Below are 15,963 nucleotides of genomic sequence, written 5' to 3' on the forward strand. Positions count from 1 at the left end.
GTTGAGCGCTTAGCTTAGGGCTCTGGGCTGTTTGTCTCGAATCCTCGCAAATCTGATTACAGCATTTGTTAAGAGAGAGTCTGCAAGTGTTCGCTTGTAAGTGTGGAGTGTAGCTGTCAGTGCAAGAGATTCAGTGGTTGCTGTGCGCGCTGAGAGCATGTTCATTTGTTGGATGCTGCGCAGTGCGGAACATGTTGAAAATTACAGTTATTTTGTTGCGTAGGCGACATCTAGTTGTGATATTGGCGTAAAAGTAGTTGGACATTGAGAAAATGTCAAAAGGTTTGCTATTGTTCTTAAATTAAAGAATTTATTAAACTTAAAATGCTAAAATATATCCGGCATACAAACTGTCCGGTCGAACTCAAGCCCTTATATGGAAAACATGTCTTTTGGCAATGTAACGTCACGAAATGTAGCTTCTTCTATCGTTTCAATATTCGATCGGACCTCTATAGCATATAGCATTAAACTAACCGATAAAAATCAACCACTCTCAATACAGTTCAGAATTAGCCATCGCAAGCGGGTCTGGGATTGAACCCAGAGAAAATGGATCTGCCAGGCCACAAAGGCATCGAGGGTAATGAAAGAGTGGAGGAGATTGCCAAGAATGGTGTATGGATAAAACCCTAAAACGTAATCACTATTGGCATACCAATCGACGTCTATACGACGATCTGAACAGAAACATGGTAAGGAAAATCCAAGCCCGATGGAATGACCTACCTGGGTGCAAAACTGTAAAAGTTTGTGCAAAACGGTAAATCGGAAATACACTAACTCTTATAGGCACTGGATAAAAGAGACTGTAGGAACATGATCGGAATATTTACTGGTTACTGTCTGGTGGCGATACACACCCGCAAAATGGGGCTGACAGATTGAGAACACTGCAGGAAATGCCTAAAGCAAAAAACCAGAGAAAAAATGCTCTTGTGCGCTCGTTCCAAATTTTAAAGGATGACTAATCCTAAGCGACCTAGGAATTGAACTCCATCTAGTATCGCAAAAGACCAAAACTGGCCTATGCGTGGCTTATTGGCCTACTAGATTAAACTAACCTAACATACAAATGCCTTTAATGTCCTTTACCGAGGTTTTCTCAAAGATTCGAGTGTTTCTGTCGAATATATTTTGTCTCGTAAATTGGGGTAAAGTTCAGTACCGATTACAATCTATGTCCACTAGATCCACTACTCCAAATTACTTAATAAGATCTCTCACGGAACGACCTGATGATTTCGTGGGACTAATAAGACATCTAAGTCTCTTTCATGGTACGTAGTCTGCTTTATATTACTCAGTTTTGTCACGATTATAAATAGCTGCCGCTTCGCTGACGGCTTTACAGTTGTCAGTGGACTGACACATGAGCGTCGTAAAATTTTCTACCGTAAAACTACCGTCGAGTGTAGTTTTAAGTTGTTCCCTTGTACTTAAAAGCGAGGATGATATAAGAATACATGCTGATAGTCTTCAAAGCACTCTGCACACGTCGGACAATTCGGACTAATGATGTGCTGAAATCTGTACACGTAGCTTCTAAAGCATCTGTGTCCACTTAGCGTTTGGGTTAGATGGAAATTCAGGTCCCCATGTCGTCTATCTATCCACGAATGGATGTCCGATATCAGTCTGTGCGTTCACCGTCCTTTGAGTGAGGTTTTCCATCGCTGCTACCATATTATTAAGCTTTTAACCAAAAGAGAAGAGATTTTGGCTCCTATAGACGGCTAATAACTTTTATACCAGCTCGTATTTGTCACCCTGAATGTCGATGGGCATCATACTGTCTAGTACTTCCGCAGCATCGTTTGATATTGTTCGGAAAGCACTTATAACTCTTAGTGCCGACAGCCTGTGCACTGGTTTTTGTCAATTCTTAACTAATTAAGGCGAACCTTTGCTCCGGAGGTCATCGAGGTGTTTAGCCACTGCTACCACAATAAGTTCGTCTACGTATACAATAAATTCAATGGCTTTCGGTTGATGTCCCCTTAGCAACCCATTATACACTACTTTTCATTGAAGGGAGCCAAGATCCGAGCGTTGCGGAACTCCACTTGAAATGGATTAACTCTTGGTGCCTTCATCAGTTTTGAATAATAGTCGCCAGTTTTCAAAGTAACTCAGAATAATTTTCAAAAGATATTGAACGGAGCGTATGTCATACAGAGCTTTGATTATATTTGCTCACTTTGCTGAGTTGAAGGCATTCTTTACATCCAGGAGGATCATCGCGCAATATTTCTTTGTCCGCCTTTCCATCTCTTGCCACTCACTGGGTATTTCGCAGTATGAACAGCATTGTTTAGTGATTCCATGGTAGACCTTTTTTCATAAAACCATATTGTCCTTCTGATAATCGGGTCGGGGAGTATCCCTTCTTCCTTCCAAGTTCCGATAGTCTTTAAACTTGGAAATACTTTAAATTTTGAATGAATACCTCAAATAGTTTTTGACTTGCAGCTTAAGTTCAGCTGCTCAGTTCAATAAATTCCATCAGTTTTTGTTTAAATGATTCTTTCTCGAAACAGATTTTTGGATTGGATTTACTGCAGTGTTTACTCGCACAAAAAATATCCGATCAATATACCTGTAAATTATCAAATAATGTTCTGTGTATATGTAGTTATTCATACGATTACCTATAAGTTTTTTGATCTGATCAAAAATTGAATTTTGTCAGACCAAACACGATCGTAAGTTTGGTTTGAATTGAACCTTTATTTTAAAAACGTCGCCATTTTGTCAGTTTTCCATTTTTGACACAGATGGCACAGATCATTGTACAGACAACAACTTTTAGTGAGAGGTTCATCGGTTTCATCCACGGAGAAGGTCGGTATCACTGCAACAGTAGAGAAACTTTTTATAGCAGAAGAGTTGAATTAGAAATGAGTATTTCAAATAAACGTTGGGCTGGTGCGAGGCATACCATGGTTCCATGCCCACTGTTGTACTACTATCACTTTTAAATTTAAACGAAATTTTAGGTATCAGGGAACTAATATTGATTAACGTTGCTTAGTTGTTTGTTGGCCGGACCCTTATGATAACACAATCTATTGAAGATTTATTAAACCACCCATACGCTGACAAATCTGTCGCAAATCTGTTGAGATGACTATTTCCGATTTTACGTATCCTGAACCCCTTGTAGGTTTGTCTTTTATATTTCGAGATTAGAGAACAAAAACAAATATTAATCATCGAAAACCGCTTTAGTGATTTTCAGAATATTCTCCAATAAGATCTATACACTTTTTTTGAATGGTTTTCGTGATATGGTTGTGATATATCTAGTGTTTTCACCAAAAACTGTAACTGCTTCGAAGTGCTTCGTGCGCGAACAACTTTTGTTGCATTCGTCTAATCTGAATACAACCCGTACCGCAACTGCTGTTTAGTTTTGAACTCATCCACGTTTCATTACCTATCACGATGTCAGATAACTATTTCGAAGAACCGCTATGTATTGTATCATACTTGAACAAATTTTTTACAATGAAACATTGATGCAATACTGACTACTGGTACCTATCGTTTCGCTCTCGTGATAGGTCATTGGATGATCTTGCAGTATCAGTTTGCGCACAGCTTCAATAGCTTCCGACACAAAAAGTGATTTTGGACGACCTTCACAACAATCGTCTTGGAGTTATCTACGCCCCGGACTGAATTCACTATAGTGAGCCAAAGCGATACTAAGCGTTGCAAACGATGGTAAGCCAGGGCCAAAGAGTCACAATTCTCAACCAAGCGGTAGAAATGGGAAGAGTCAGAATTCTCCCTCGACAAGAAGCCAATTAGTGCGGTATCAAAGCTACGATCGCAACAGTAAAAAGGTATCAAACGGAAACAAGCAAATTTCGGAAGGTATATTTTTTGATATCAACGTGTCCAAAGAGAAGCTCTCATTGGCACCCATGGTACACTGTGTAGAACATCAAAAATGGACCTAAATGACATTCTCTGATAGCACCTGTGAATACTACCGATGGGTGTATTGTTGCGAAGGTCTCTCTAAAGCTAAGAGAAGCTTGGTATAGTATGTGATCCAAGCAGCATCAAACTACAATTCACACCTCCTTGATCCCCGAAAACCACTGCGTCAAAAAGACTACTCCTGGTGGCTGCTTCCAGTTCACATATAAACGAGGGAAATCTGGACGGGTAGAAGTCGGTGGGCAGAAGGGAAAGTTGTAGGGGAGACTTGTGTAAGGAACTCTCTGGTAAGTTAGATTTAGGCGTCCCGAAAGCTGTTGTGTTTATCTGTAAGTAGCTGCTATCAAGGTGGCAGTAGCTAAACTGCTCCGAAGTGTAGCTTCTTTCAGTGGGGTGAGCCATTCAAAAGAACCGGGATACTAGCGTTGAACTCACAGACTGTGCAGAAATATAAAGTTCCTTTACCCCCGTACCCCGCTCACATCGAAGTTTATACGACGACCAGCTTCTGCGCGACTACGAAATCCTATTGTCCCAGAGTAGAACGGAGGAGATCTTCTGAACTGGTTGATCTTAGCAAAGTTTATCTTGCCGCAAACGTAGGAGTTCTTACTAGACACTGTTCAATAGGTATTCATGTGGTATGGCTAAAAGTCCAGTCGGAAGTAAATTGTCAACTTTGTATGGAAGAAAATGTCCAACCTTGCAAGACTGAGTTTGAAGCATCTGACCATTCATACCTTCGGTGAACCAATAGATATAGCCAAAACTGACCTTAGCTACCTTAACAAGTTTATTTTTGGCTAAAAGCGTTTTGTCCTTTACTAGGTACCAGGTACCATAACGGCAAAACTCTATAAGTAATGAGTATTACTCCCGTCTTGCTATATAGACGATGACAACATCTGATGAGTCGGCATTACGAGTTTTCGTGAGAAAGGTTCTGAGCGAGATATACGATGACATTGACATAGTTCAGCGAATTAAGAGATAGCGGCTATGCTAGCTAGGTCATGTCGCCGAATGGATGAAAACACTCCAACACTGAAAGTATTCGGCGCACTACCCGCCGGGGTAAGCAGAGGAAGAGAAGGCCTACACTACGCAGGAAAGACCAGGTGGAGAAGGACCTGGCTTTACTTGTTATCTCCAATTGGCGCTAAGCAGCGAAAAGGGAGAAAGACTGGTTGTTAACTTAACAATAACCGCGTAAGAGGTGTCTGCGCCAATAGACTGTACAAGTGAGATCCCTACTAGAATCGGCCATTTAACCTAATCTAACCTAACGAAACTCAAATATTTTATAATATTCTAATAGCTTTGAATTTAACTTATTGATTACTTGTCCTTTTGATATATGAACTTTATCGTGTAATTTTTTATGGAAAATATTTGATCATAATGGGTCTTAATGACCTCTAATGTGTCCTGTTTGGCTGAACACTTTCATATTGTTGTGTCTAAACAGAGAAATGAGTGTCGGCATCGTCTAAAATGGCTTGTTTTTGGCGTGAGTGTCAATAATTTGTTGGCGATAGTCTCATGATAACAAAATCTTAAGAAGCAATAACGGTGTATGTGATTTAGATGTGTTCATGTTTGAGAAGGCTTCATAGGAACACAATAAACATAGGTGTTGATGTACATACATACGTATCTAATATTATTTACTCGTTTGATTGCGACTCACATTTGTATTTATGTTTACGCATATTTTTAACTCGAGTGTGAGTTTTTTGCGCATATTTTCATAAATGCAAATGTTTGTTTGCTAATCAGTGAGAAAGCTCAAAAGTAAGCGATGAGCGTAAATACGCGTTGTTATTATTGTTGACTGAAAAAATTGCGTTTCTCAAATATTTTTATTTGTCCAAAGCAAATTATCGCCCTTATTATAGGCTCCTGTTTACAAATTTGATAAGAAGTGGTTTGAGTTACTTTTGTGTATTGTGCAGGAAACGGAAATGCGATTTTGAGCAGTGTAAATAAAAGCTCAAAGTGTGAGCCTAACGCAATCGAACGTATTTATTTAAATACAAATATTTACTTTTTCAGTTGTTTAGACTTGATTGATGAACTAATAAGAGTAAAATGGGATGACGAAAGAGTGTAGAGGATTTTGATATTTATTCCGGTTATTATTTATAATGCAGTAAACGATTTTATTCTTCTTTACTGGTGTAGACAGCAATTCGAGATACGAAATGCAGCTAGGTCCTTCTCCACCTGAACTCTCCAAGGGAGAGGAGTGGAGTCTTTTCCACCAGCGGTTACTGAATCGATTGCCTTTAAAGCTGAAGTGTTCTCATAAAATCGTACAACTTGACCTAACCATCGCAGCCGCTGTCTTTTGAACTATGTGTATGTCGTTGTATGTCACGAATAGCTCATCGTTTTACTAACCATAAATCCTCCACAAAACCGTTTTCTCGAAAACTCTTAAGGTACGAGGTATGTTTAGTTTGGCACGAAGTTTGTAGCATCCATAACGAAACGTTGGAGACCACTAATGTGTATATATAAGTATAAATGTTCTGTTTGTCGATTTAGCCACATCTGACTGTCTGTATATAAGCGAACTAGTTTCTTAGCTTTTCAGATATCGACCGGAAATATTATACACATTCTTTTCCCCCCAAAAAGTTGCCAATTTAGTAGAACCACCGATATCAGACCACTGTAGCGTATATGCGCCTTATAAGCTAATTAAATAAAGTCCAGAATTGCTTCAGTTTCATTTCATTTTTATTTCTCTAAAACCAACCAACAACATCAATGCAACAATCTCTTTATAATATAACTAATACATTTATTTATTTGAAGTAGTTTAAAGTCTGTGCCAAAACGAAGCAAAATTCTACATTTATAAATTGGTGCTTTCTCTGAAAAAAGTTAGTGTTTGGTGGGTTAAATCGTGTACATATAGTATTGTTTTGTGGAATGTGCTTTTACATGATTTTTTAAGAATTTTGTCTAACATTCTCGAACTTTATTTTTGAGTTTATTAAGGGAAGGGTTATGTGTCCGAAATAGATTTGCTCTGCACACACCATATGCATATCGAATGTAACGGGTGATCTAAGTGGAGGTACTTATTTCAGTAGCCTTTTTTGTCAGAATACGCGTGAGTCTTGTCAAGCTGTCATTTTTATTCTGTTCAGTATTGTTTGGAATTTCATTATGGAAAAACTTACGTATGATGAATGTTTACAAATCGCTCAACTTTATTACGAAAAGTAAAGAATATGTTTGGAGTAATTCGCTCAACTTATGGTCAACATAATCGGCCTACTGAGCGTACTATCTCACCCATCTTGACACCCAGCATTCATTATTGAATAATATTCGACCGAATATAGCACGTCCAGCACGCTGCACTATGGTCTGAAATTCAAATTTTTTGGCATAAATCCAAAAATTATTTTTTCTTATTTCAAAAAAATAGGTACGCAGTATTAATTGAGACATTTCAGTGGTCTAAAATATACAAAAAATTATTTGGATATGGCAACTCTGTTCTAAATATGAGCTGTAAAACATGATGCTTCTGAAGCAACAACAAACTTCTAAACAGTTCCCTAAAATATTGTAAGAAAACAGCTGTTCGATAATAGTCAAAAAGCAAAAAAAAAAAAATAAATTTATAATGGAAGAATATAAGAAAGGTATTTATTTTTTAACTTAATGGAAAAAAATGTGGTTTTTTGTGTTATATCTGTATAGTGTGGAGTTTTGTTTGACAGCTTTTTTAACCGAAAATTTCGTATTAACCAGAGTTCTGTGGAGTGAAAGTTGTGTGTATTGTCCCGTATTGTTCCAGATTTTTATGTTCGGTGGAAGTTTGGGGTATGTTCTTTAAAATTATGTATGTAACATTGACCCGTTTTTGCCCCATTTAAGTATATTTGTAATTTTCAGCAACCTTTAAATTCCAACATGAAGAAATGCTTGGAGTTTGGATAGAGGGCGATCGCAAAACTAATGTTGTTTTGGATTGGGTTTAAAGAAAAAAGATGAAATAAGAAAAAAATACAAAATTTATTAGCATATGTTAGCCAAAAATTATCAAAATGTAATCGTATGGTTAATAGATTTAAAGAGAAATACCCCCAGTGGGTTTCCCCAACAACTATTATTGAAATTTCTGAGAATGATTGTGAAAAACGCTGTTCAAGTAAAGCAGGACGAAGCTTATTATATTCAAGTGAATTTAATAATTCTGTAATTTCTCTCTCATTTCAGATGTACAGTCAATGTTATTATAAAAATAATTGTTTCAGTAAAAACATATGTATAAATATTTGGATAATAAAATTATTTGACCACTTTTGCCTAACATATGCAAATTTTTCATTTTATGAAACCAAATTTTTACTATAGGTCCAAGGGAGGTACTTCTAGGGACTGGCCGATTTCAAATATTTTTGGTATCGTCGATGCGTATTACAAGAATAACATATTTACCAATTTTCGTGAAGATATCGCAATTTTTGGAGCTGAAATTCAAAAATTTTTACTATAGGTCCAAGAGAGCTACCCCTGGACAATGACCGATTTCATCCATTCTTGGAATTTTTCTTAACTAAGTCATATATAACCTGTATGCGAAATTTCAATGGCCTAGTACCACTCCTTCTAATTTATGCCAAAAAATTTGAATTTCAGACCATAGTGCGCTGTGAAGAAAATATAGCCGCTTAGGTGAGAGAGTACACGAAGACCGGGGATAGTCTATTCGTCGCCGTTCGCAGTAACTTTAACTGACGTATGGAGCGACTTGGCGCATTTTATGTGGAGATCTAAAATGAAAAGCGTACAAAATACAGCCTGTGCAAGAATTTAAGGCACGCGACCTTCCCATGTAACATCGTTTCGCTCTATGTGCTCTTGAAAAGTTCGAAGAAGATCCGAGGTTTTCGAGCAAAATTTTATTCAGTGATGAAGCCCATTTCTGGGCGATTATAAACATTCCCCCTTAAATTTGAAGTTTCTGGGTTTTTTCTTACAAAAAAAAGTAGGGGGCCTCGAAATGGATCACCCAATATTACAGGATGGAGTCATATGTAGAAGTTCACGCAAGTGAGGAAAGTTCTCTGATCGCCATTCACTTGGGAGTGGCCAGAAACGATTCTTTTACATATGACTCAAGCAGCTCACGACTTCCGGTCTTTGACCAAGTATCCTCTGGGTAGCCTAAGAACATCCGTTTGAAGGCGAGCTAACGTGAGAAGGCGAAATATCCCCTACATAGGGTTGTGCGCTGGGTGTGGGACCCGCCACGTAAAAAAACAACCCCAGCGAATAGCAACAACCAGCCTCGGATGAGAGACCCCCCTTTTGATGACGACCATGGAAAACGAAATAAGGACTACGAATTGAGAGCATGCACCTGGAATGTCCGGTCCCTTAATTGGGAAGGTGCCGCTGCCCAGCTGGTTGATGTCCTCGTGAAAATAAAGGCTGACATCACCGCCGTCCAAGAAATGCGATGGACGGGACAAGGACAAAGACGAGTAGGTCCTTGTGGCATTTACTACAGTGGCCATATAAAGGAGCGCAAGTTTGGTGTTGGATTCGTGGTGGGAGAGAGACTCCGTCGCCGAGTACTATCATTCACTCCGGTGAATGAACGTCTAGCCACAATCCGCATCAAAGCGAGGTTCTTCAACATATCGCTGATTTGCGCCCACGCCCCGACGGAAGAGAAGGACGATGTGACCAAAGATGACTTTTATGAGCGCTTGGAGCTCGCTTATGAGAGCTGCCCCGCCACGATGTCAAAATCGTGCTTGGCGACTTCAACGCCAGGGTGGGCAAAGAAGGTATCTTTGGCACTACGGTCGGTAAATTCAGCCTCCACGAGGAAACATCCCCAAATGGGTTGAGGCTGATCGACTTCGCCGGGGCCCGAAATATGGTTATCTGTAGTACTAGATTCCAGCATAAGAAGATTCATCAAGCTACCTGGCTGTCTCCGGATCGAAAAACTACCAACCAGATCGATCATGTTGTGATAGACGGAAGACACGTCTCCAGTGTTTTAGATGTGCGTGCGCTCCGAGGTCCTAACATCGACTCGGACCACTATCTTGTTGCAGCTAAGATTCGCACCCGCCTCTGTGCAGCAAAAAACGCACGCCAACAAACACAAGGAAGGTTCGACGTCGAGAAGCTGCAATCACAACAGACAGCCGAGCGATTTTCTACTCGGCTTGCACTCCTGCTCTCTGAGAGCACTCGTCAACAACTCGGTATAAGGGAACTGTGGGACGGCATTTCAAACTCCTTACGTACAGCTGCAACCGAAACCATTGGTTTTCGGAAGGTGCAAAAGAACAGCTGGTACGACGAGGAGTGCCGTGTCGCAGCGGAGAGAAAACAGGCTGCCTACCTCGCAACGTTACGATCGACCACAACACGTGCGGGATGGGATAGATACCGAGAGTTGAAGAGGGAAGCGAGACGCATTTGTAGACAGAAAAAGAAAGAGGCCGAAATGCGTGAGTACGAAGAGCTTGATAAGCTGGCCGACAGGGGTAATGCTCGAAAATTCTACCAAAAGATGCGGCGGCTTACAGAAGGTTTCAAGACCGGAGCATACTCATGTAGAACCCCCCAAGGTGATCTAGTCACCGATGCCCAGAGCATACTTAAATTATGGAGGGAACACTTCTCCAGCCTGCTGAATGGCAGTGAACACACAACGCCAGGAGAAGACGAACCCGATTCCCCAATCGATGACGATGGAAAAGACGTTCCATTGCCCGACCAAGAAGAAGTTCGAATAGCAATTACCCGCCTGAAGAACAAAGCGGCGGGGGCGGATGGATTGCCAGCCGAGCTATTCAAACACGGCGGCGAAGAACTGATAAGGAGCATGCATCAGCTTCTTTGTAAAATATGGTCGGACGAAAGCATGCCCAACGATTGGAATTTAAGTGTGCTATGCCCAATCCATAAAAAAGGAGACCCCACAATCTGCGCCAACTACCGTGGGATTAGCCTCCTTAATATCGCGTATAAGGTTCTATCGAGCGTATTGTGTGAAAGATTAAAGCCCACCGTCAACAAACTGATTGGACCTCATCAGTGTGGCTTCAGACCTGGTAAATCAACAACCGACCAGATATTCACCATGCGCCAAATCTTGGAAAAGACCCGTGAAAGGAGAATCGACACACATCACCTCTTCGTCGATTTTAAAGCTGCTTTCGACAGTACGAAAAGGAGCTGCCTTTATGCCGCAATGTCTGAATTTGGTATCCCCGCAAAACTAATACGGCTGTGTAAACTGACATTGAGCGGGACCAAAAGCTCCGTCAGGATCGGGAAGGACCTCTCCGAGCCGTTCGATACCAAACGAGGTTTCAGACAAGGCGACTCCCTATCGTGCGATTTCTTCAATCTGCTGCTGGAGAAAATAGTTCGAGCTGCAGAACTTAATCGAGCAGGTACAATCTTTTATAAGAGTGTACAGCTGCTGGCGTATGCCGATGATATTGATATCATCGGTCTCAACACCCGCGCCGTTAGTTCTGCTTTCTCCAGACTGAACAAGGAAGCAACGCAAATGGGTCTGGCAGTGAACGAGGGCAAGACGAAATATCTCCTGTCATCAAACAAACAGTCGTCGCACTCGCGACTTGGCACTCACGTCACTGTTGACAGTCATAACTTTGAAGTTGTAGATAATTTCGTCTATCTTGGAACCAGCGTAAACACCACCAACAATGTCAGCTTTGAAATCCAACGCAGGATAACTCTTGCCAACAGGTGCTACTTCGGACTGAGTAGGCAATTGAGAAGCAAAGTCCTCTCTCGACGAACAAAAACCAAACTCTATAAGTCACTCATAATACCCGTCCTGTTATATGGTGCAGAGGCTTGGACGATGACAACATCTGATGAGTCGACGTTGCGAGTTTTCGAGAGAAAAGTTCTGCGAAAGATTTGTGGTCCTTTGCGCGTTGGCCACGGCGAATATCGCATTCGATGGAACGATGAGCTGTACGAGATATACGGCGACATTGACATAGTTCAGCGAATTAAAAGACAGCGGCTACGCTGGCTAGGTCATGTTGTCCGAATGGACGAAAACACTCCAGCTCTGAAAGTATTCGACGCTGTACCCGCCGGGGGAAGCAGAGGAAGAGGAAGACCTCCACTCCGTTGGAAGGACCAAGTGGAGAAGGACCTGGCTTCGCTTGGAATATCCAATTGGCGCCACGTAGCGAAGAGAAGAAACGACTGGCGCGCTGTTGTTGACTCGGCTATAATCGCGTAAGCGGTGTCTACGCCAGTAAAGAAGAAGAAGAATATTACATTCATATATGATTATTAAAATTAAATTATTACAATATTTTTTATTTTAATTTGGGATTTGAGATACTGTAGAGCAAAAAATCTTTTTTTTTTTTGTAATTTGCGTGCGGTCTTAAGGCAAGATAAAAGGTATTCTTTTAACAACCAGGAAGTATAAATTCAATATTAGACATAATTCCAATGAATTGGTAATTACTAACCATAACATACCACAAACTTTGTTTTAATTACAATTTTCTTCCATTTGGCACAGGTTGTCAACGTTAACTACAACTGATTTTTCTCGTCTGTATGTAAATATAAAATATTCGCATTTTTGCTGATAAATAATATTAATTCAAGCTTACTTCAGTATATATATTTTTATATAATAATTAATTGGCTTTCGTTTATGTAAATATTGAATGTTATATAAATTAATATCGTTAATCGTTACTTTGGCTAATTATACTATAATAATGTAAAAGAAGCTCGTTGTTTAGTTAAAATTTGTTTTTAATTGCTCTCATTTCTGTTAACTATAACATTTTTCCATTATTTATAATGTTTTTTTTAGTAAATTGGCCAAAAATATTTAATTTTTCATTTGTTTGTTTAATAGATTTTGCTACTAACTTTCCATATATCCATAAGTTTATTTTGTGTGTGTGTTTCAATGCTGATAATCTCTTTTTTACCATGAATATATGTAATAAGGTTTCCCTGCTGTCCTTTCCTGTGCCTTGATTCATCTTTCAAACATGGTTGTTCCTTTGGGATGGATTGCTGTTTATTTTTTAACCCTTTGCCGTTGACCAGGTGAATTCTTTTTTGTCCATTCCGTATAACAGCCAATAGAGTAGATTCAAGAAAACAAAAGACATTGGGAAGGCAACACGCGAAACTCGATCTATCAGAGAGACGCTGTTCACATAGCGGCTTCCTGTGGAAAAATGTTATAAAAATGTCTGTAAGTAAATTTATAGTATGTATTGTGCTCTTTGAAACTTCGCTATAAAATTGTTGACTTGAACACTAGAACTTTACTAAGCGCTTAATATAGTATGTATACTATAACACCATATGTGAATCTGAGAGGCCCTAAAAGTTCTAGGTTTCGCTCTACCAAACTCTTCCAAATTAAACTGGTATCAGTTCATTAATGCTTAATATAACAGCATTGAAAGACCTGTGTGACTTAAAAACTTTCTAAAATTTAGATATTCTATTGCATATATGTTATAGAGATGCTCTCAGTACAGAATGAAGTCACTCTCTAATCAATTTTAACCCATTTTCTTAGCTCTTTCACACATAGGTCGCAGAACCCGATATAAATCTTCTAATAATGGCAAAAATTTAGTGATAGTTTCCATAAGTTTGTTCGGCAAAGTCGATCTCGTGTGATACTACCCTACATTTTAAACTATCTGACGTTTTGCTAATCATAATATTCTCTCTTGGAGCTTAAGCAGTACCATTACCTTTAGTAACCGCTGCAGCACGTTCTCTCTGCCGTCGAAATTTATCATCTCCTATTAGGCAAAGCCACATTTGTTTTCCCTTTGATATAACCGGTGGCTCCGTTTGTGTGGTTCGTTCCATTGTAGAGGCGTGTGAGGACGGCGCTGGAAAAATTTGTGTGGGGTCCTAAGATAAGATAAAAAAGAAAATTCTTTGGCATTAAATATATAGATTTTTGGAGTGTTTTCGTGATAACAGTAAAGTATGGCTCGTTAAGTATTCAATCGCGGAAAAGGTTCCAGCGCTTTCTACGCATTGTAAATTTTTTCATATTTTTTCAAGAAATGGCAAGCTGAAACTCACATTGAATATGGGGGAAATCATCGCATTGCGTTTACAAAAGTTGCCAGCCAAGGGATGTGGAATTTCATACGCGGACTCATTACTGTGTTTTATCGAACTACTTTGTGCCTCCTCTTCGCCTTCATCATCGTCAGCCACACCTTCGTCAATGTCCTCCCATTCATCCTCGCTTATGGGTATCTCACCACTGCCCACCTTTAAGGTTATGGAAACAAAAAATATAAAAAATGCTAGGTGCAGCGGTGTTAAAAATTTGCTGACCTTTGTAAAATAGTGTACACCAGCAAACTCGAGCAACGTCGCAATACAATACAGAAAACTCATCAAGAGAAACCAGTCCAAAGCAGTGGCATATTTCACTTTCGGCAAATCGGTGCGCGAATCTAAACTAATCGTGGAGAGTGTGAGCACAGCGGTCACGCAGAGGCCCACACGATCGCTGGTCGCTTCACGATGTATCCAGAAGGAGACCCATGACAGCACGACGATCAATATGCAGGGCACATAGACCTATAGATTATTACTGATTTTAATAAAATGTTTTTGTTTTTGTTTTGTATTTTAAAAAATATTTGCCTGTATGAGAAAATAGCCCGTGTGACGTTTGAGGTTGAAGGCCACATGCAGCACAGAGAAGTCTCCCTCTCGCCTCGTGTAGGTGAAGTTACGCTGTTTCATGCTTATCAAATCGAATTGATTCAAGGTCATGCCGGGCACAAATGACACCGCGTCGTCCTCACCCTTCCACTCGTATACTAGTTGGCGATTTGTATAGCCGTCTAGTTGTTATAAAAAAATGATATTAATTTTTATTTTCACAAAGGTTTGAACATTTTACTTACAGCTACCGATTATTAACGGACAGGATTGTAGATCCATCGGAAAGTTTTTAAGTTCCATGGGGCATGTCGCTTTTATTGTTAGTCTGCAAATGGAGAATATATATTTTCGATTAATTTCGTACGTGTTTTTTGAGCTTATATAAAGTGAATCTAATCGCAATTTGGTAGACATAAATTCTATCTAAGCCAGGCTTGGAGTAGTTGCAATGTATTCCTGATTGGGTGTGGAGCGAGTACTAAGTAATCTAGCATAACATAATTATATTGAGTGAAATATAATACAAACGATATTCGGAGATGTTGGACTCAATAGAACTGCGATTGCGACGCCACGCCCATTTTCAATTTTTAAAAAAAGCCTGGTTGCAGCTTCCTTCTGTCATTTCTTCCGTAAAATTTAGTGTTTCTGACGTTTTTTGTTAGTCGGTTAACGCACTTTTAGTGATTTTCAACATAACCTTTGTATGGGAGGTGGGCGTGGTTATTATCCGATTTCTTCCATTTTTGAACTGTATATGGAAATGCCTGAAGGAAATGACTCTATAGAGTTTGGTTGACATAGCTATAGTAGTTTCCGAGATATGTACAAAAAACTTAGTAGGGAGCGGGTCCACGCCCACTTTTCCAAAAAAATTACGTCCAAATATGCCCCTCCCTAATGTGATCCTTTGTGCCAAATTTCACTTTAATATCCTTATTTATGGCCTAGTTATGACACTTTATAGGTTTTCGGTTTTCGCCATTTTGTGGGCGTGACAGGGGGCCGATTTTGCCCATCTTCGAACTTAACCTTTTTATAGAGCCAAGAAATACGTGTACCAAGTTTCATCATGATAGCTCAAGTTACAGCTTGCACAGACGGACGGACGGACAGACAGACATCGGGATTTCAACTCTACTCGTCACCCTGATCACTTTGGTATGTATATATAACCCTATATCTGACTCTTTTAGTTTTAGGACTTACAAACAACCGTTATGCGTTGCGAGAGTATAAAAAGAGTATTAGAATAGGTTATTTGAGGAATTACCCGTGCTAAGG

At 39.7% G+C, this 15,963-nt stretch overlaps 1 protein-coding gene across 1 annotated transcript in view; it reads right to left on the reverse strand.

The window, feature by feature from the left end:
- Window positions 1–12,810: 12,810 nt before the first annotated feature.
- The window catches only part of LOC105231278 (gamma-aminobutyric acid receptor subunit alpha-6), a 41,203-nt gene continuing 38,050 nt past the window's right edge, over window positions 12,811–15,963 (reverse strand). Inside the window, exons 6-11 of the mRNA XM_011212483.4 lie at window positions 14,922–15,004; window positions 14,656–14,858; window positions 14,341–14,589; window positions 14,080–14,274; window positions 13,737–13,902; window positions 12,811–13,195 (exon numbers count right to left, since the gene is read on the reverse strand). Coding sequence (XP_011210785.3) covers window positions 13,050–13,195; window positions 13,737–13,902; window positions 14,080–14,274; window positions 14,341–14,589; window positions 14,656–14,858; window positions 14,922–15,004 — 1,042 coding nt within the window. The 3' untranslated portion in view covers window positions 12,811–13,049. The remainder of the gene's footprint in view (window positions 13,196–13,736; window positions 13,903–14,079; window positions 14,275–14,340; window positions 14,590–14,655; window positions 14,859–14,921; window positions 15,005–15,963) is intronic.

This window comes from Bactrocera dorsalis, chromosome 4 (genome assembly GCF_023373825.1).
Source record: "Bactrocera dorsalis isolate Fly_Bdor chromosome 4, ASM2337382v1, whole genome shotgun sequence".
Classification (NCBI taxonomy): Eukaryota; Metazoa; Arthropoda; class Insecta; order Diptera; family Tephritidae; genus Bactrocera; species Bactrocera dorsalis.